The sequence below is a fragment of the Neolamprologus multifasciatus genome, chromosome 3 (assembly GCF_963576455.1).
Source record: "Neolamprologus multifasciatus chromosome 3, fNeoMul1.2, whole genome shotgun sequence".
NCBI classification, from domain to species: Eukaryota; Metazoa; Chordata; class Actinopteri; order Cichliformes; family Cichlidae; genus Neolamprologus; species Neolamprologus multifasciatus.
Window position 1 is genome coordinate 33,809,460 of NC_140441.1, and position 22,029 is coordinate 33,831,488.

Consider the following 22,029-nt stretch of genomic DNA (forward strand, 5'->3'; position numbering starts at 1 on the left):
TGCGGTCCATCCCATCCCAAACCATCTTGATGGGTTTAGGCCTAGTGTGAGCCAGTTTTGTCATAGCGCTTGATAGTTTTTGCAACTGCACTTGGGGACACATTCAAATTTTTTGCAATTTGCTGGACTGACTGACCTTCAGTTCTTAAAGTAAGGATTGACTGTTGTTTCTCTTTACTCAGCTGATTGGTTCTTGCCATAATATGAATTCTAACAGTTGTCAAATACAGCTGTCAGCTGTGTACCAGCCTGACTTTTGCACAACACAACTGATGGTCCCAACCCAGTTATGAAAGCAAGAAATTCCAGAAAGGACCCCTGACAAGGCACACCTGTGAAGTGAAAAAAACATTTCAGGTGACATGTCTGTGAAGGTTCTCAGTCATCCAGGTCATCGTAGTCTAAGGAGCTTGGAAAGAAAAAGCATCTGGACTTCTTTAAGTTGCTTGAAGACGTTTCACCTCTCATCCGAGAAGCTTCTTCAGTTCTAGGGTCAAATAGTGGAGAGTCTCCGATTTAAGCCCTGTGGGAATATCCCCCTCCCCCAAAGAAGGACAGAAGGACCCCCTGGGGATCCTTTACCTAATCACAGAAGCCAAGGTGTGAAAACGGGTGTGGGTCACAATCAGCCAGGGTTTCGGGTGAGCTTATTGTGAAACCTAGCCCCACCCTATCATGTGATTTCTTGAGGTCAGATGGCCCTCCTCTGTTCAAAGATGTCTTTGAACGACACCAACTGTCTGCCATCTATAATCCAGTTTTGAGATCCCTTCCCAGACGCCTTAACACCCACTCACACCCTGGGCCATCTGACCTCAGGAAATCACATGATAGGGTTTCTTTCCAAGCTCCTTAGACCACTTCAGGTGACTACATCATAAAGAGAAGGTGTGTCCGGACCTTTGACTGGAAGTATGATATAACACAGACACACACACACACACACACACACACACACACACACACACATTATGAAGATCTAGTCTGTAAACCTTCCTTCAGAATTTCTGAGCAGCATGAAAATAAAGCTGCAGACATAAAATCTGCTGTTGAGATTTACTAAACACAGTAAAAAACAAGTCCTCTTTATAGCGGTTGGATTATTTCTGTAAGTTGATGAAGCTGAAGTTGGAATTATGCAGTCCAGTCATTTATTTCATTGGTGCAGGTATTCACACAGCACATGAATGAACAGCAGCTTCGGGTTTTACACACTTTGTAAGCTGTGTGTAAAAAGAATAAACAATAATAAACAATATTTACATTAATATTACAGATGAAACTGGTTCACTCATTTCTGTGTTAAACCAGCTAACTCAAATCTCTCCTGCTGTTACATCAACAATGTCATCTGGTGGTTATGAGTTTAGAGCAGAGTAAACTTGTCACGGTTTGACAGGCAGACCGTGGGGGTGTAGGGAAGGAGGACCCAGGCGCGGTGTTCTGTGTGTAAACAGTGCGTTTATTTACAGTGTATGAAACTAAACAACAATAAATTCCCAGGCTTTCCCCAGACTCCCGTGTCGTGTCTTCTCCCAGTGTTTGTGCTCTCCGCTCCCATGTCTCAGCACTCCCCGTGCTGGCTGCTGTCTGGCACTCCACCCCTCTCCTGGGGACACAATAGAAGCAGCCGTCAGGACACATACAATCGCGGGCATACACACACACTAACCAAGCACAACTGGGTGACTAACGTGGAGTCTCAAGCAATGATCCTGTGTCGGTGGGAGCTCCAAGACTCTCCTAAGTAGCTCCCCCGACAAGGCCTGATCGGCAGCAGGTGTGTGGCTTCGGGTGTGGCCAGACCGTCAGCAGGGCCACACCCACCAGGCCTGAAGGCGCCCGCCGAAACACATATACATATACACACACACACACAAACAGGGAGAAGGACGGCAACACCAAATATACATACAATACTAATAATATAATTCATAACTGCTCAGGGATCCTGGGTCGCTCAGACCCAGGATCCCTGACAAAACTTGTGTCTGAAGCTTTATGTTTTGTGACGAATCTTTCTGATAGATGTGTGAACTGTAGGTTCCTGTTAGTACTGATGGGATGTTACTATAAGAAGCTCAGCATCTGTACTTCTGCTACAGGGTTCTGCGTCCTGGCTTTATTTCTGAAATAAAATAAAAGTATAACAAACACAGCCAGCAGAGCTGCTGACACTCCCATTAAAATGCAGAAACCAATCATTCCCCCATTTTCTGCTGTTGAGTTTGTTGTTGGTCTCTGAGGTTGGAGCTGGTCAGAAACTGCTGTAAATGACATGAAAATATTAACATTAAACATCAGAATTAAACTGGTAACAGTTCAGTTCATAGTGTTAGTTAGAGATCATATAACAAAAATCTCATAATAATAACGTTAATGTATAGAATAAAACAGCCCTTAGTTTGTAAACTCTGTTAAGGCTACTTCATGGACTATGTGAAAGACAAAGGTAGCCACGATGACATGACATCATCTATTGTTTAGTGAAGGCCTGTTATGAAGCATTGATCTGAGTGTTTTTACCGTCGCCATCCTGATTTTTTTCAGATTTGGACATGAGGAGCGAGAGGCAAATCTGACTGAGAAACTGTATAATTCTCCTTACCAGGTTTAGCCTGCTATGTTAAGACGAACAGGCAAAAATTTTAGCAGATTAACTGGTGAAACAAAGTTTGAGGCTAGAGTAGCTGACTGATAATCTGCAGGTTTCACCTTTCAGATGATGACATTTCTTTGACTGAGATGTTTTCATACATCATCCTAGACATAAACATCATAAACAAATTGACTGTAAACCACTTAATAAAAAAGTTTAACTAAATCAGGTTACCAGTCACGTTGAGTCGACATCTTCAACACTGAAGCCATAATCAGTGTTCACCTCACACAGGTACAGACCCGAGTCATCAGTCCTGAGTCTGGACAGTTGAAGTCTGATTCGTCCTTCTCTGAGGGTGTCTTTGTCACTCTGGACTCGTCCTGAAAACATTTCATCCTGAGACTCTGACACCTCAACACCTTCATGAACCTGATACAGGACTGAGAATTTATCACTGATAAAGAGTTCACCAGTGTTGGGGAGTAACGGAATACATGTACCGCCGTTACGTACTTAAAATACAAAATATGAGTAACTGTATTCCGTTACAGTTACCGTTTAAAAAGGTGGTATTTAGAATACAGTTACTTTGTTGAAATAAATGGATTACACGGTGGTACTTCCCTGTTTCATATTGTCGCAGGTCAGGACTGTTTGGGTTTTGTTTGACAGCTACGTTCTGTTGTTCCAGGTGGCAGCGTTACGGTTGCCATGGTTACAGGGTGACGCTCTCTCTCTGCGTGTTTCCTGGGTGAGAGAGGCCTTTTTGTTGTTGTTGTGCTAAGCTAATAGGCAGAATGCTACCGGTATAGCTCTAAAGAATGTAGCATCATAGGCAGTGTAGTCCGTGCTGCAGGGAGAATGGACTGCCATACACGTTATGTGTCTGTGAGCGAGGGAGGGAGAAAAAGGAAAAGTACGAGCTGTCATCGAGCAAAAACGGGAGCTGGAAGCATGTAAATATAATAATAACCACTGCAGCCAAGATGAGTGCCTGACGAGCCCAGTTGTAAGTAAGCTATTAAGACTCGACTGTACACCGTGTTCGTGTTTTCCTCCAAAAACAATAAGTTCCGTTGGAGCAGCCTTTCAACGCCTCTCTCTGTCTCTCGCTAGCAAAGTTGACCCAGACAACAAAGTAAAGCTAGTTTTCGGCTACGAGCCCGACACAGAACCCACCGTATTAGCCAGAGGTCCCTGTACTACAGTTCGGAGCCGCGGACCTTCAGTAACAGTAATAAATCACAGCAATAGTACATTCACGTAGTTGTAAACAGCATGATAATATATTAAGTAATCCAAAGTATTCAGAATACTCTCATTGAGTAACGTAACGGAATACATTACAGAATACATTTTGGGGCATGTATTCTGTATTCTGTAATGGAATACATTTTAAAAGTAACCTTCCCAACACTGGTGCTCACAGAGTATAAAAAGAGTTTTGGTGGATCTGTCAGGTTTGGTGGTGAACGTCCACTCCAGTGTGATGTTGTGGTTCTCCTCTGCCTGATAGCAGGTCTGTGTCACATTGACTACAAATGATCCTGTTGAGGAGACAGAGAGGGAAAGAGAGGAGCAGACACACTGAGAACTGGAACAAATGTGTTGTTGAGCTTTATTTGGAGTTCATAAAGTGAAGCTGTAAACTAACCAGAGACACATGAGGTGAGGATGATGAGCAGCAGGATCCTGCAGATCATCTTCTCCCTGTGAGAGGAGACAGAGGTGAAGAGCCATCCACACATTAGGTCAAAGGTCAGTCAGTACAGCTAGAAGAAAAATCTGCAGTCTGATTTTATTCGCTCATTACAACTTCTGATCCTGTTTGTGATCCTGATAGGAATAAACTGAACACAAGACTGATGAAATAAATATGTAAACTCTTTATTTTGTAGCTACTTTTGGCTGCTTCCTTGTCATAAGCAGTCACCACAGCAGGTAGTGCCTCATGTTTGATTTAGCAGAGTTCTCAATGTTCCGGATCGAATCAAATTATCAACCCCTCACATGTCAAGTCAATGTGTAAACTACTGAGCTACTGAAGCACAAATGATAGCAGAGTGATTGCCCCACACAAACAGATGCTGCATGTGTAAATGGTGCCCTACTTACTCAGCCTGGTCTCACAGCAAAATATGAAAATCACAAAAGAATCAATGCATAAAAGGGTTCGGAGACACAAATGTTTTTTCTTTTTATGTGACTGTCAGTAATGTGAAAGTGATGTATTTCGGTAAGAAATATATTTTTTTGTCTGCAGCACGAGCCAGGTCTCAGAGTTACTGACTGATACTGACTGACAACGGTCGGTATCAGCACACAGATGAAAAACTGTGTCCAGAAACACCAATCAGTTGCTATTATTTCATGAACTGCTGTGAATATCTTACCTTATCAGTATTTTGCACCTCACAGCCACATAATCTAATTCTAAGTGGGAACAATTTATGTCAGGTACAGTCTGATTAATACAGTTCTGAGTATAACTGCACAGTAGTCAAGGCACTGCAAAGTCCTCCACTCCAGCATGATAACAAGAGATACTGAGCAGCACTAAAAGACAGAGCTACATCCAAAATATTAAGGAGACACAAATGCAAGAAAAGAACAGACAAGATAATGTGCTCACTCACACTGTTTTCTCTGTGCGCACTTCATATTGTCTGTTCAATGAAATGTGCCACTTTACATACGAGGCCTCCAGAAATTTCGTGTACCTTCAAAAACAAAATAATTGATAGAGACTTGGACACTGATGTAACCTAAAATGCAGGTTGTTCCTGAAAGCTTTAATCTAATAAATAAACATATTCGTCCTTCTTCTGAAAGTCAGATTTATTTATTTTTTTTACATTTATTACAATCAGTAAAATTAAATAGTTGTACAACAAAATTCTCAATTATATTTTTGCTGTATTTGTCAGCTGATCAGAGTCAATTCTCCTGCTGAGGTAATACCTCTAAGTTACCAGATCATGTGAACAGTATTTGAAACAGGTCTGCATGTAATATGTTTCATTTAGCTTTTCTAATTGCATAAATGCTGTATAGCAGAAAGGATCAGTTATTGCTGTTAGTGGAAACTTTGAGGAGGAACTATATGCTTTTGTCACATTGCCTTTTGTATTTGACTGGAATGCAGACTGCAGTCTTTTACATCCAAGGTTACGTCGCAGTCAACTTTCCTACAAACACATCACCCACCTGTGTGAATCATTCCACCATTGTTACATTAGTTACAACTGCATACCCTTCATAATGATTAGTCTATTTTTACCTTCTTTAGGTTTTATACTTTCATGCTTGTTTTTTTAAATTTTTCATTTACCTTATGATTTATTTATTTGTTTTGTACTATTGTAAGGTGACCTTGCAATAGTTGACCTTGAGGGTCTTGAAAGGCACCTATAAGGCACCTATAAATAACATATATTTATTTATTTATTATTATACTATAAATATAAACAGTCAAAAATAGTCCTTAGCTTTTCTTGAACTCTGTAGTTGAGGTGATATTTAATACCGAGTGCCAAACTCTTATTTATCCTTTCAGTATTAAACAAAGAGCTATAAGCTCCAGTCGATCGAACTGAGTTTCAAAATGGTTGTCTGAAATGATGTCATGTTTTTGTTCTTTCAGTCATTTTTGCAGTAAACCCGGTGCAGAGAACAGAATGAGGAAAGAGAAACATAATGTGAGGCTGCCTGGCTTTAAGACCCCAATTTTAATGTCATGTTACGTCATTGTTATTTATTTTATTTTTTTAGGCAACATTGATGCTAATTTGAGAAGGTATAGAGACATGGCACAGAGCCTTTTGAATATTCTGGACAGTCATGGAATGAACATGATGAGGGGGGAAATGGGAACCTAAATGAACGGGGACATTACACATGACTAACAGCAGAGACCAAATAAAACAGTAGGAGGGAAACATGCAAACAAGAGGAGACGATGGGAGACAAAGACATCACTAAAACACACAAAAGGCGAGGGAGACTTAAACACAGGGGACTTGACATACTCGCACACTGGAGGCATGACACCATAACCAACATAGTGGGGAAGACACAGTGTGGCGGAGGTGTGGTCTCTGGCTGATGCAGTGAGCTCGCAGAGCTGACAAGATAGGTGTGTGGCATGGAGTGTGTTGTGTTGGGCTCTTGAATAAAACTCCTGCTCAAGCGATAACGTCGAGCAACAACAATCTTTTAAGATAGCTTCTTCTTCTTCGGTTTGAGTCTCTGTTTGTGAGATCGGATGACTGCGGTTCCTTCTGATTGTGCCTTGAGGTCCACTGATGATGTACGATCGTGGAGTTGGGTGGACTGATGTCACTGTGCCTTGTGCTTTTTTTTTTTTTTACATCCGTGATCCAGACTGGTTGCCCTGGCAACAGTTTATCCAGCTCTCTTGTTCTATGTCTTTTGTTAAAACATTCAGTTTGCCTCAGCCTATTCTCTCTCTCATAATGACAAATCTGCTGAAAATCAGGCAGACATGGCTCCAAGGTTTCAGAAAGCAATGGTAAAGTACTACGAAGCCTGGGCCCCATGAGAAGTTGAGCTAGGCTGTAGCCATTCGCCAGTGCTGTTGTTCTGTAAGCTAGCAACGCTTTGTATGGATGGCTTTTTTGAGGAGATGTTTTGGAGACATTGGCCGAACAAGTTGAGCTGAGTTGAGCAATCTCAACATTTCTCGAGAAATAATCTAGTACCAACAGATAGTTTTTGTCTTTTAGTGTGAACAAATCAGCTCCTAAATTCTGCCATGGCCTCTCAGGTAAACGTGTGGGCATAAGATCTTCCCTCACATTGACTCTCTCCTGTATGCACAGCCTGCACTTAAGGACAAATTCACTGATGTGATTACTTAAGCCTGGCCACCACACTGCTTGTCGGCCACGTTCTCTACACTTAATTATTTTCTGACATGCACAGCATCCACGGCTGTTTTGCTAGCACTGCTTTCGCCTCTTAGGTCAGGTTGCTTTCTTTTTATTTCCTCAGATTGTCTCGCCATTGTGATAGCTTTAGTTAGGGTTAAATCTTTGTTGAGCTGCATTCTTTCCGACAGTGATGAATCTTTAAAGACCCACAACGAGCCTATCCCTCAAAAGTTCATCATGAAGTTCACCATATTCACAGTTTTCAGCGAGAGCATATAGAGCTGTTATGAAGGAGTCAACTGTTTCTGCTGGCTGTTGTACTCGCTTATTAAACTTTGCTCTTTCATAGATCACATTTTTTCTGGGGACAAAATGTCTATCAAATGCATTTCTGGCTGCATCGTACTGCTGGCGCTGCCCGTCTGTTAGGTCAAGTCCCCTTAGCACGTTGTCAGCCTCGTCTCCCATGCAGTAAACTAATGTGTTCACTTGGTTAGCATCTGTTGAGCTGTTCAGATTACTTGCCACTCTAAAACACTCGAAACGTCTGATCCACTTCTCAGACTCCTGGGGCTTTGCAAAGTCGAATCGTTCCGGTGGTTTGATAGTGAAAGTAACCGCTGGTGGAGCTCCCATAACCGGGCCAGGTGCCGCTGCTGCCGCCGGTAGAGCTGCTGCTTGCTCCGTCATGTTTGTTACTAGCCAATTGCCAAGCTGACTTTCTTTTCAGTTTTCTCAGTTCACCACTTAGAGCGAGTGCTCTTCTGACACCATGTTGTGTTGGGCTCTTGAATAAAACTCCTGCTCAAGCAATAACGTGGAGCAACAACAATCTTTTAATATAGCTTCTTCTCGTGGCCACTTACATACCCACTAAACAGGAAATGGGGGGTAACTACTGCCGCCTAGTGGCACATGCATGTGCATCAATATAGATTACACCACAGAGTGAGGAGTAGGGATGGGTACCGGTAGTAACCAGACCGAAAAGCAGCGCACATTTCGGTGCTTTATTTCTCGGTCGTTGTGTCCTTGGGCAAGACACTTCATCCGTTGCCTATTGGTGGTGGTCAGAGGGCCCGTGGCGCCAGTGTTCGGCAGCCTTGCCTCTGTCAGTGCGCCCCAGGGTGGCTGTGGCTACAATGTAGCTTGCCATCACCAGTGTGTGAATGTGTGTGTGAATGGGTGGATGACTGGATGCGTAAAGCGCTTTGGGGTCCTTAGGGACTAGTAAAGCGCTATACAAATACAGGCCATTTACCATTTACCATTTATTTCGGTGCTTTTTTTTTTCTTGAGGTGTCATACACTTTCGATTCTAGCCAATCATTTTACCTTTCCAAGGATAGTAGGCGGGCCAAGGTACGTACCTTCTTTTAGAGCAGAACTACAGATTAAAAATACCCAAGGCGAAGCGACCAAAAGTCTTGCTGTACTTCACAGCAAAAGATGCAAACTCAGCAGCCTGCAACAAGTGCTTTAAGGTGATACTGTGCAAAGGAGGTAACACCTCGAATCTGATGAAACACCTGGCGACGCATTGCGTTTTTTTAAAAGCCGAGAAATGCACCGTATTTGATAGCTTGCTGCAAGACCGAGCACCGAACACATCTACTGCAGGTGGGTTGCCTGTTATTGGACCCGGAGTTAGCAACATCCCCCAAGAACCCGAAGAGTAGAGTCCTGGCCCCTAGCCCTGTCAGTGTAGCAGAAATGATGACGGAGGATGATGATTGCAGCAGCCGTTCTTCTCTGGGTGAGTAGCTTAATGTTGTTCGCGTTTAATTTACATTGAGTAGGCTAACCACGTTATTAAATTAATGCACATAAGGTGAACTAGCAAACACCGTCGTAGTTACATGTGGCTTCCTGTTTGATAGAGTGATACCATATATGCCCTAGAGCTGCAAAAAAGGCTAACATTGTTATCTTTTTACAAAACAAAAACAGCTAAACATGAGAGGTTTTAGGATAAAGTTTGTGTTTTCCATTGTTGAAGCACTGGTTCCAACTAAAGGAGGTATGTTGTATCAACAGAAAAGGCTAACTTGGTTATAATTTTCAGAAAAAAAGAGACTTCTAAAAATAAAAACATAAGAGGTTTTTGGACAAAGTTTGTGTTATCCATTCTTTAAGCACCTGTTCGAGCACCGTTTAAGCACTGGCACCGGTATCGGATAAAACCTAAACGATACCCATCCCTAGTGAGGAGTGTCTGCGTCGATCATGGCCGAAACCGCACTTCTATTGCCACTAATAAATTAAGGATAAATTAAGGACAATTCCTCTCACTTTCGAGAGAGTGTGTGTGTATATTGCAGGGTCCTGCGTCAGACACAGACATGGGAAGAACCTAGACAGACATGAACTAAATAGGGAACAGAACTCAATATCAATAGAACTATCTTAAAATTAAGTTACATAAAATAGAAGACAATAATACAAAAGGGCATGGCACTCAAAATGCTGAGTCAAAAGACCCATAACCATTACAAGGGATGCCATTAAATATCGCATGTGGCACAGTTGCATCACATTTAAGCACTATTAAATTCACAGCAAATGTGATACATGTTTCTTTTTATTTACAGACATACTGAAGTGATGCAAGTGATCCTCTAAAATAAACAACCTAGAAAGGACTTAGTACCTAAGAGATGGTCATACTGGTTTCTGAGTAAACTCATCATGTGTACTCAAGGCACTTTTTTCATTCTTAGTTCTGCTGGATCCTGAGCAAGCAACTAGATCTGTATTTTAGTAACAGAGCTTCACGAAAAAGAGGAAGAAATAAAGAAACAAAGGTAGGAAGAAAATAGGTCTAGCTGACCCAAAAATCTCTACACAGAGAAGAGTTTTTCTGTTTGTTTTTTTTGTTATTGTGTTACGCTATAAAGTAAATGTTTAATCAGAGACTGTAAAACAGGACACGACTGAGACCAACAGTTAAATAGTTTGTACACTTTGTGTGTATCGCAGTTTTTACTGACATTTAGCACTAGCATTGAGCTGCACCTTCGTCTTTATGTGAAACATTCAGACTTGTGTCTGTTCCTCCAGCTGAACATTAAATCATTTAGAAATCAGACTTCTTTTAGTTTGTTGATCTAATGCGAAGGTTTAACTGAATATGCACAAAAGGAAGCTGCACTTTGAGTCCCCTCAATGTAAACAATATTTCTGCTATTGAGCAGGCATCAAGGCAAGTGATAATCTAGTTTCTCAGATGTGAGAATTAAAAAGAGAAACAATAGAAAACTGAATGTTGTGGTTAAAACAAACAAGTTGTAAACATCACTGTGGGCTGTGGGGAAACTATAATTAATATTTAACAAATTGTTGGATTATTATTATTCATATACTATAAATAAATCAGAATCTGTCATAAAATTTACATCAAATATACAGTATCTCCCAAAAGTGAATTTTGCAAATAGTTTATTATATCTTTTCACAGGACAACATTGGAGATATGACACTTTGATGCAATGTAAATTATTCAGTGTACAGCTTGTACAACAGTGCAAATTTGAAGTCACCTCAAAATAACTTAACATACAGCCACTAATACCTAAACCGCTGGCAACAAAAGTGAGTACACCCCTAAGTGAACATGTCCAAACTGTGCCCAAAATGCCAATATTTTGTGTGGTCACCATTATTTTCCAACACTGCCTTAACTCTGTTGAATGTGGAGTTCACTGGAGCTTCACAGGGTGCCACTGCAATCCTCTTCCACTTCTTCATGATGACATCATGGAGCTGGTGGAGGTTAGAGACCTTGCGCTCTTCCACCTTCCATTTGAGGATGCCCAAAAGATAGGGTTTAAGTCTGGAGACATACTTAGCCAGTCCAGTACTTTTACCCTCAGTTTATTTTTTAAAAGGCAGTGGAAATTTTGGAGGTGTGTTTTTGGGTTACTATCATGTTGGAATACTGCCCTGTGGCCCAGTTTCTGAAGGGGAGGGATCATGCTTTGCTTGAGTATGTCACATGTTACAATTCATGGTTCCCTCCATTAACTGTAGCTCCCCAGTGCCAGCAGCACTCATGCAGCCCCATACAATGACATCCTACCACCATGCTTGACTGTAGGCCAGACACAGATGTCTTTGGGATTGGGGGCCCCTGGCCTAGTCCATCTTTATGTAAATCAGGAGTCCCCAATCCCAGTCCAAGAGGGCCGGTGTCCCTGCAGGTTTTAGATGTGCCCTTGATCCATCACAGCTGATTTGAATGGATAAATTACCTTCTTGACATGTCCTGAAGTTCTCCAGAGGCCTGGGCATGAACTAATCATGTGATTCAGGTGTGTTGACCCAGGGTGAGATCTAAAACCTGCAGGGACACCGGCCCTCGTGGACTGGGATTGGGGACCCCTGATGTAGATCAACAATTCTTTTTCAGGTTCTCAGAGAATTCTTTGCCACGATACGCCATGTTAAACTTCCAGTGACCAGTATTAGAGAGTTTGAGAGCAATAACACAAAATTTAACACACTTGTTTCCCATTTGCACCTGAGACCTGGTAACACTAACGAGTCACATGACACCAAAAGGGAAAATGGCTAATTGGGCACAATTTGGACATTTTAACTTAGGTTTTTTGTAGTCACTTTTGTTGCCAGCGGTTTAGGCAAAAAATGGCTGCATGTTTAGTTATTTTGAGGTAACATCAAATTTACACTGTTATACAAGCTGTACACTGACTACTTTAGATTGTATCAAAGTTTCATATCTTCAATGTTGTCCCATGAAAAGATATAACAAAATATTGACAAAAATGTGAGGGATGTACTCACTTTTGTGAGATACTGTATATATTTTTTGTGAAATTTTAAGGAGGCTTGAAACATGACCACTGTGCACGTAACCTTGATGTTCTTTTAAAACTATGTGTTTTACCTGATTTATTTTTAAGTTGGACAATGTTCTGCTTTGTTACCTGTGATGTCTGATAATAATATACAACACTGATATTTTTTTTACAGGTCAGTGTCTCACTGTAATGTACCCAGTAAGTTTAACAGGAAAACCTCCTCCTCACGTTTCTCCACCTTTGCATAAAATCTTGTTAGAGACAAGTCCAAGAAAAGGCAAAGTTTAAAAAAACAGGTTAAAAAGATATGAAAGACAAAAACACTGCACACTGATGTCAAGAGAGGGTTTTAAATGCTGTAGCTCAACGCGTGTAAAGAATAACGATTATTAGCTGCACAGAAACAGTGGCAGGATATATTTTGTGTTTTTTAAGCAGAAGAAAAAATGAATTCTAAAAAAAAGTGAAATACTTTAGCGTTGTTAATGTTATCCTCTTAATTATAAAGATGTATATGTTCATGATTTTACTGAGTTAATAACTGAGTTATTTACAGAAAACTCAGTAGATGATTTCTCTCTAAAGAAAAACAAGAGAAATGTCAGCGCTTTAGGAAATACATTGTGAAGACAATGATTTTATTTACACTGAAGTGTGTTTATAGATGAAGGTGAAAGTATTCATGTAGTTGCCCATATGGAAAAGAAATAATAAAAACTTATATGACTTAACTCATGAAAGTGGCCACTTTCATGAGTAAATCATTTAAGGCTTACATGATTTACTCATGAAAGTGGCCACTTTCTCATTACTTTCATATATTGTTTTAGTAAGTATTAGTGATGGGATTTACGGCTCTTTTTAGAGATCCGGCTCTTTCGGCTCGGCTCACTAAAAAGAGCCAGCTCTTTCGGCTCCGAACCGGCTCTTCAGGTTGTTTTGTTGCTTTAATTATTTAATCATTAACAATAATATAAAATTATGCAGAAAAGGAATTACTAATGTAAAAAAAGTGGTTTTATTTATATATGTTTATATATGGCCCCTAGAGACAAAGCACGTACAAACTCTAAAGCATATACAAACTCCAAAAAGCACGTACAAACTCCAAAACACATTTCTAGCATGAACTGAACTTCCAAAACAGAGCTACCCAGATCACTTAAATTACACAATTGAAAGCATGTGTGTATTGTTTGTGTATTTATAGACAAGCACTCATATTTATTCAAATAATTTAAAAAAAAATCATTTACCTGTTACTACCACACACCAAATCCGGTTGTTGATACTTCCTGGCTTGTGTAGCCACTAGGTAACAAAAGCTCAACACTGCGCCCTAGCATCCTGGAGCACCTCTGTTGGCTTTTGTACTTGATTCTGAGTTTGTACGTGCTTCTTAGTTTTTACGTGTTTTGGAGTTTGCACGTGCTTCTGAGTTTTTACGTGTTTTGGAGTTTGTACATGCTTCGGGGTTTGTAAGTGCGTCTGAGTTTTTACGCGTTTTGGAGTTTTTACGCGTTTTGGAGTTTGTACGTGCTTTGTCTCTAAGGGCCACCATAAATATACTTTATTTATTCACTCCACATAAAATGTAATAAATAAATCATATAATACAAAGAACAACTATTTACATTTTAAACTTTTAACTATTTAAAATTTCAGCTTTTTCCTTTTAAACAAATTTAACGTGAAACAACACAAAACACTGCAAACCACAACACAATTAAATATAAATTAAAATATTAAAACAAAAAGAAGATGCACATTCTGTCATATGGGCCTGCATGATTTCTGAATCCTTTATCATCTGCAACTGAAAATAGTGGATGATTACTATACCTTTCTAATGTGACGTTGTTGTCCCTCGCTCTCTTTCTCTCTGGCTCTGATCCTGTGCTACTGCGAGTGTAACTAACGCCCCTCCCCCCTCTGCCCAGCGCAAAGTACAGGCCGCGCGTGCGAGTTTAGCGGAAAAAAGGGCGAGAGAGAGGGTGAGAGAAAGAAAAAAAAACCTCACGGCTCCCAATAAGGAGCCGGCTCGCGTCGTTCACTTCAAAGAGCCGGCTCTAAGAGCCATTTCGTTCGCGAACGACCCATCACTAGTAAGTATCCAGAACATACAAGTTTCATTATATAATTTTTCAAGGGATCTTATATCTGTTTTTACTCTTGTATGCTTTTCATACAAGTTTCACACAAGACAGATACAAACTTTATAAGATTTATATATATCTTTTCCATATGGGTGTGGTCAGTCAGTGTAATAATCAGCATAATGAACATGATCAGATGTTGTAATGAATGAATGAAGTATGACTGCAGATTTTTCTTCTTCTAGCTGTACTGACTGACCTTTGACCTCATGTGTTGATGACTCTTCACCTCTGTCTCCTCTCACAGGGAGAAGATGATCTGCAGGATCCTGCTGCTCATCATCCTCACCTCATGTGTCTCTGGTTAGTTTACAGCTTCACTTTATGAACTCCAAATAAAGCTCAACAACAGATTTGTTCCAGTTCTCAGTGTGTCTGCTCCTCTCTTTCCCTCTCTGTCTCCTCAACAGGATCATTTGTAGTCAATGTGACACAGACCTGCTATCAGGCAGAGGAGAACCACAACATCACACTGGAGTGGACGTTCACCACCAAACCTGACAGATCCTACAAAACTCTCAACATCCTCTGTGAACTCTTTATCAGTGATAAACTCTCAGTCCTGTATCACGTTCATGAAGGTGTTGAGGTGTCAGAGTCTCAGGATGAAAAGTTTTCAGGACGAGTCCAGAGTGACAAAGACGCCCTCAGAGAAGGACGAATCAGACTTCAACTGTCCAGACTCAGGAGTAATGACTCGGGTCTGTACCTGTGTGAGGTGAACACTGATTATGGCTTCAGTGTTGGAAGATGTCGACTCAACGTCACTGGTAAGTTTATCATGATTAATATTAATATTATTATTACCATTATGTATTTACTAATTGATTTCTATATCACTGACAGACTTGAATGAGTCCTGCTGAGAACTGTGTTTTTTTTTAAGTCCAGATCATGAACACGAGCAAGTGTCAACAATTACATTTTATGCTTTTTTACAGCAGCTGCTGATCAGCTCCAACTACAGAGACCAACTTTGAGTTCAAGAGCAGAGAGTCGGGAAAGAACCTCAGTTTATATTGTACTGGGACTGACAGCAACAGCTCTAATGTGTGTCAGTCTGGCTGCTGTCAATCATTCTGTATTAAGGAAAAACAAAAAAAGAAAAGAACGAAGAAAAGAAACATTGAGTCTCCAGAACTTTTTGGTAAGACATAATTAACCAGCAGATTCTCTTTATTTAACATCTGTTCAAGAGCCAGACGTTAAGGTAGTGCTATAAATGTAACATTTACATGTGACAGAGTTTAAATTAATAGAAATGTAATGATCAGTGTTGCTGTACATACTGCTTTTCTTCTGAAAATGATGACTTTCTTTCATTGTGCTGCTTCATCTTGTAAATTATTGTGTTTATGAGAAAATTGTTTCTGAGTTTCTTTGTCTAAATCTTTTTTTCAAAGCACCATCTATCAACAAAGAAAAAACACACTTTACTGGCATCAGTTCTGTAAAGGACACACATGTTCAGACCGAGTGAAAGGCGAAAGATTCAATTCCAACAAGTCTAAACACTGTATATCTCTGAGAAAACTGCAACTTTGAATTTCTCAATGCATGCTGATGACATCGTGCTCAAATTTAACCAATAAGCTACACTATTATAAGTAGGGGTGGGCGATATAAACGATATACAATATAAACAATATAAATTTGGCCAACAATAGAGATTTTGACTATACCGCTCTATCGCGATAGTGCATGTTGATGATGTCATCAAGCTGCGCCTGTTTTGGTTGAAAGCATCGCAGCGGCTAAAACCATTATCATCTGCAAATTATGCCGACAGTCATAGCAAAGAGATGAAGCACTTTTGAAATATGGGGAAAGCCAAAAACTGCGCTTCCTCCACTTCCGTAACATTGATTCATTAATGTTGAATTCTCTCGCAGCTGTTCTATTCCCATGTTGTTGCAGTATATTAATAACTAACCTCGTATTGTGGATGAATAATCTCAGTTGTTCTCCTGACTGAAGTTTGGCCCGTGTATAGCATCCTGCTATGCGATTGCATTTGTCCCTAACCACCAGAATCCCTCATGTTAACTTTTATCGAGTGGGAAAAAAAAGTTGGCGTTCATCCTCCAGCTTCACTGTGCTAATGTTATGCTAACATAGCTATGTCGCTAGCAGTCACGTAGCACAACATTATATACCAGGTAGTCCAACTTCAGTAACCCTGCAAATGCCACTACTGTTTAGTTTTCTGTCTGTACGTTTTACTTCGTTTCAAAAATCTCTCAGTCAGAACATGGTATGTCATGTTTAGGTGGAAACTAGCGAGCTAACTTCCTGCTAACTTCTAACTCCGTTAAATTTAATAAATTCTGTTTTCATGAATGCCTGGATGTTAAACTTAATTGTTATACCCGATAAAGCAGCAATGCTGATGATTTTATTACAGATTAAAGGATTTAGACCGTTTGGTGGCTGTAGCTGAGGTGGCAGAGCAGGTCAGCCACTAATCAGAAGGTCGGTGGTTTGATCCCAGGCTGCCTCCTGGCTGCATGCTAAATATTCTTGGGCAAGATACTAACCCCATGTTTGCCTACTGGTGGTGGTCAGAGGGCCCGGTGGTGCCAGTGTCCGGCAGCCTCGCCTCTGTCAGTGCACCCCAGGGCAGCTGTGGCTACAATGTAGCTTGCCATTGCCTGTGTGTGAATGCGTGTGTGAATGGGTGGATGACTGGATGTGTAAAGCGCTTTGGGGTCCTTAGGGACTAGTAAAGCGCTATACAATACAGGCCATTTACCATTTTTACCTCTCAGTGTTCGTTTGACTTTGGGACCTGAAATGGACGGAGTTTTGGACCCAGATTACTCCGCAAAGCTCCTCACTACGGCAGCCGTAATGCTCTGACAATCCACCAAGCAGTGCGGCTTACCAAAGTTGTAATAAAACATTTTTTAACAGATTTCTGCACGCCCAAATCGGTTCGAGGTCAGTAAGCACAACCAAAATTCATACATAAGGCACACTCTCGATTTTTGAGAAAATGAAAGGACTTTAAGTGTGGAAAATACGTTATACAGAAGAAAAGAATATATCGCGATATATATCGTTACCGCACATGCTCCAAATTATATCGCAATATGAATTTTAGGCCATATCGCCCAGCCCTAATTATAAGTTTAGTAAGGTTAACTTTAACAGTAAATATGATAACAGTTATGTTTACGTTTAGATTTATGTTTCTAACAAAGTAAATAATTTCACAGAGTCAGAGAACTTTAAAACATTGTGAGGTTTTCAAAGCTTAAAAAAAAAAAAAAAGAAATGACACAAAACCTGGGAATAAAGTGTCATTTATACCTGGGAATAAAGTGTCATGGTTGGCTGTGTGGCAGGCAGGCAAGCAGGAGTGGTGGACCCAAAATGCAGGACAGACTCGAGGGATGAACCCAAAATACTCAGCTTTATTTGCTGGCACGGGAAAACAAGCATACAAAGCAAACTGAACTAAACTGGGAAACAACATAGACTCACGGGAAAAGATCCACATAACATGAGGGTGAACTGACGTTAACGACGCAACAACAAGAACTAACTGACAGGGACTAAAATACACTGGCAGGCACACGAGGAAACGAGGAACAGGTGGGCAGACAGCTGGGACTCATTAGGCTAGTAAGGACAAGGAAGTAAAACAGAATACACTAAAATGAGACAAGACCTTCAAAGTAAAACAGGAACTCCACAGGCAGAATTCAGAGACAATACTAACACAGTACAGAGGAAACAGGAGGGACATGAGGGCAGAACTAAACCTAAGAGCTAGAAATCACAACCCAGAAGGACAAGAAATCTAGAAAAACAAAACAGAACCCAATAAACAATAATATAGAATCAAAACACTGGGCCACAGGCCAAGGACCGTGACATAAAGATTGTCACAACAATTTCGCCACTTCCTCCTTTTCCTCTTTTTATCTTTTCAGACTCTGCTCTTTTTTTAAGTGTCCACCAGGTGTCCTCACAATTTTCCTACCTGCTGTCATTATCGCCCATCCACTCTCTATTTGATATTCCTCACATCCAAGGGCGTAGATTTGGTTTTGGCATTGGTGGGGACGGATGATTCAACCACTGAACCCTGCCCTGTTTCTTTTTTTTTTTTTTTTTTTTTTTTCGTTTTTGTCTTTGCTTCTTGGTAAAAAGAGGAGAAATATACTTGCCTACATATGCTATTCTGCATGCTTTTAAACCATTTAAAAATACAATTCAAAATTATAATAGTTTTATATATGAATTATATAATGTTGAATTACTATTAAACAAATGACTAAGTATTTTAGACTTTAGTTTACTTCAGCCATATTCCATATAAATCAGGTATCATACAAAAATAAAAATAGCTTTAACCCTTTAAAGCTGGTTGGAGTCTCCACGCTCCATTTTGCGTAACTATTTTTAAATCCCGGTAGCTCTACAACCGCATAAGCTAGCGCAATAATTTTTTTTGCATATGAAACCGGAGGAGTTGTACTTACATCTTATGCCATCAGCTTGTCCTCGGTCACAGTTTCCTTCCACATATAACTTTGCAAAAACTGCATAAAAAGCACTTGCAGCAACAAAAACATAATATTCCAGAAACACGCTTTGCCATCCGATCAGCTGTTTGTAACACTTCCTATGTCCATCAGCGTGAACTATCACATGTCCGCCATGACCTGCCTGAAACCGGAAGTGACGTCATTTTGCGGAAATGTAGTTTTTTTTTACCATCAGGGCCTCATGAGCCTATACTGACGTTTTTAAAAGTTATCTTTGACTTTATGACTTTCTGTGTCGTTTCTGGGATGCTTAGGACTCATATTGCACTGCTGGAAATAGTTTATTTTGATGCAGATGCTGCTTTTTTGCAAATTTGCATTATAATATTTATTTTCGTTTTTCCTGCAGTATATAAAAATTGGTGTATTTCAAAATAAATTTCCTGTGGTGGGAAACTATTTTGTGCAACTTTTTTGTATTTACAGTTTTGAGGGATAAGCCTCTTAAATTTCTCTAACTAGAAATATATGTTAAAAAAACAAAAACGATTTTCAATTTTTTTGTAGTTTATTGCACTTTTTTGCAATTTTTGTAATTACTATGCACTTAATGCATACATATTATTAACATTTAGGCTGTAATGGTTGTATTGATGTATAGCAACTTGAAATGCTCCCAAAACTGGCTCCACAGCATGTAAACATATAATATAAGCTCTGGCGGACTTGGTTCTATGGTAGGTCTTAAAGGGTTAAATACAGTCATGACAATAAAAGAATATGACTTTAAGGACTTAACAACATTACTTCAGTTATAGGACACCGACATCTCTTACACATTAGCATTAAGGGAACACTGAATGACCTGGTGGGTTTTGTCCATAAAACTACTCATCTAAGATTACCACAAAGTAAAAGATGTCTCAGCAAAATGATGCAACATTTTAGGCACACTATACAAACATTACTGATGAGTCACTCATCAGTACTGTTTGTAGGGTGAGTGCATTTTTAAAACAATTTGTGCAAACTGCACTACAAGGTGGAATATTTGCAAAATCATGATTACCTCATGATATTTTGTCTCAAAAATTAACCCTATGAATACGTCAGTGCCATTAGGATGAAATTATTGTGTCACCAACATTTTAACTTTAGACATATAATTTTAACAGCCTCTGTAAACTAATATCCTGGCTTGCTCGAGGCTGCCGTTTTCTCTGACAGTTTCAAACACCGTGACACAATATTTAACGTTATGAATCTATATTAGTTAAAAAATCACTATATTGTATAGGCATAAAAGATATATATACAAACATATGGATAAAGTTTATTATTGTTTTCAGGATGAGAATTAAAAACATTAAAGTTCAGTGTGCAAAAGTTTAAAAAAAAAAAAGAATCCTAAACGTCCTGAACTCACAACTGCAGTCTGACAGTTTTTATGAGATAAGAAAACAAATAAGCAGAACACTTACCTTTCCCATAAGTGACAGTGTGATAAAAGTTTACTGTTGAAGTAATGAACAATATAAACATGAAGAGGAGTTTCCTACACTGTTTTGTGGATCAGCTCTAGATTGTGGCTCATTATTCTCTTTCCACCAAATCCTCTAACAGTTTCATTTAGTTTTCATTTCCGACATCCAACCCTCGACTCTGTGTAGAAATCCTGTTATTTAGACAGTAAATAAATGAAAAGCAGCAGAGAAGCAGCAGAGCTGCTGTCAGTCCACAGTAGAGGCCGATCCTTCCTCGACTCTCTGTGTTTGATGCCTTAGGTTTTCTAGCAGAGTCAGGAAAATCCCTCACTGCTGTAGAGACACAAACATCTGAGTCACATATAAATATTACACTAATACCACATTAAATAACCTTATTCGTCCAAAAAAGTCCCAAACTAGACATGTTTAAATTGTTCTCCTGAATCATCTCACCAGTGACGTTGAGTCGACATCTTCCAACACTGAAGCCATAATCAGTGTTCACCTCACACAGGTACAGACCCGAGTCATCAGTCCTGAGTCTGGACAGTTGAAGTCTGATTCGTCCTTCTCTGAGGGCGTCTTTGTCACTCTGGACTCGTCCTGAAAACTTTGCATCCTGAGACTCTGACACCTCAACACCTTCATGAACGTGATACAGGACTGAGAGTTTATCAGTAATGAAGAGTTCACAGAGGATGTTAAGAGTTTTGTTTGATCTGTCAGGTTTGGTGGTGAACGTCCACTCCAGTGTGATGTTGTGGTTCTCCTCTGCCTGATAGCAGCTCTGTGTCACATTGACTACAAATGATCCTGTTGAGGAGACAGAGAGGGAAAGAGAGGAGCAGACACACTGAGAACTGGAACAAATCTGTTGTTGAGCTTTATTTGGAGTTCATAAAGTGAAGCTGTAAACTAACCAGAGACACATGAGGTGAGGATGATGAGCAGCAGGAGCCTGCAGATCATCTTCTCCCTGTGAGAGGAGACAGAGGTGAAGAGTCATCAACACATGAGGTCAAAGGTCAGGCAGTACAGCTAGAAGAAGGAAAATCTACAGTCTGAATTCATTCACTTATTACAACATCTGATCCTGTTCATGATCCTGATTATTACACTAACCGACCTACACTACATGACAATATGCCTTGTAACAAATTAATAAATAAATGAATATTGATAAAATAAAACTCACAGGGAGGATGATGACTTTATAGAGAAGTCAGCCTGTCAAGGTGTGATCAGCTTCTTATCTTTCCTGTGAGTTCCAACATTCTTCTCTTTCTGACTATTACCCTTTCATTTTCCCTTTCAATCAAATATGATGTTTAGGGAAAATGTGAAAAATGTTTGGGTTTAAATATTGGGTAATATTTATTCAAAACAGAGTCAAACGTTATTTTCAACAAAAAAGATGTGACCTTGATGTAAGCAGAGTTTTCAAACTAGTCAGAGTTTCCTAACTTTTAGAAAATCTGTACCAGATTTTCTAATAGTGTAAAATTATTAATAATTATTTAGATCCAAGAAACTGTCATTGTTAGGGTGAGTGCAGAGTTTTTTCCATAGAGCCGGT

The 22,029-nt window shown here is 39.9% G+C and overlaps 3 protein-coding genes across 4 annotated transcripts in view; 1 reads left to right on the forward strand and 2 right to left on the reverse strand.

The window, feature by feature from the left end:
- Positions 1 to 16,869, forward strand: part of LOC146522669 (uncharacterized) — a 67,044-nt gene extending 50,175 nt beyond the window's left edge. The window contains exons 2-4 of the mRNA XM_085153597.1: positions 14,718 to 14,773; positions 14,881 to 15,240; positions 15,412 to 16,869. Coding sequence (XP_085009723.1) covers positions 14,725 to 14,773; positions 14,881 to 15,240; positions 15,412 to 15,632 — 630 coding nt within the window. The 5' untranslated portion in view covers positions 14,718 to 14,724 and the 3' untranslated portion in view covers positions 15,633 to 16,869. The remainder of the gene's footprint in view (positions 1 to 14,717; positions 14,774 to 14,880; positions 15,241 to 15,411) is intronic.
- LOC146522675 (CD276 antigen-like) lies at positions 1,456 to 21,757 on the reverse strand. Of its 2 annotated transcripts, none has more exons than XM_085153601.1 (4): positions 21,649 to 21,757; positions 21,374 to 21,429; positions 20,907 to 21,266; positions 1,456 to 2,267 (listed from the first exon to the last, which is right to left on the reverse strand). In XM_085153601.1, the coding sequence occupies exons 2-4, from the start codon at positions 21,420 to 21,422 to the stop codon at positions 2,071 to 2,073; spliced, it is 606 nt and encodes a 201-aa protein (XP_085009727.1). In that variant the 5' UTR covers positions 21,423 to 21,429; positions 21,649 to 21,757; the 3' UTR covers positions 1,456 to 2,070. The 2 variants fall into 2 exon arrangements, with proteins under 2 accessions (XP_085009727.1, XP_085009728.1); XM_085153602.1 differs by lacking the exon at positions 1,456 to 2,267 and adding an exon at positions 18,851 to 20,783 and having other exon boundaries at positions 21,649 to 21,754.
- LOC146522676 (uncharacterized) lies at positions 2,162 to 4,365 on the reverse strand. The gene is made up of 4 exons (XM_085153637.1): positions 4,257 to 4,365; positions 4,020 to 4,149; positions 2,834 to 3,056; positions 2,162 to 2,267 (listed from the first exon to the last, which is right to left on the reverse strand). The coding sequence occupies exons 1-3, from the start codon at positions 4,348 to 4,350 to the stop codon at positions 2,837 to 2,839; spliced, it is 444 nt and encodes a 147-aa protein (XP_085009763.1). The 5' UTR covers positions 4,351 to 4,365; the 3' UTR covers positions 2,162 to 2,267; positions 2,834 to 2,836.
- Positions 21,758 to 22,029: the final 272 nt, after the last annotated feature.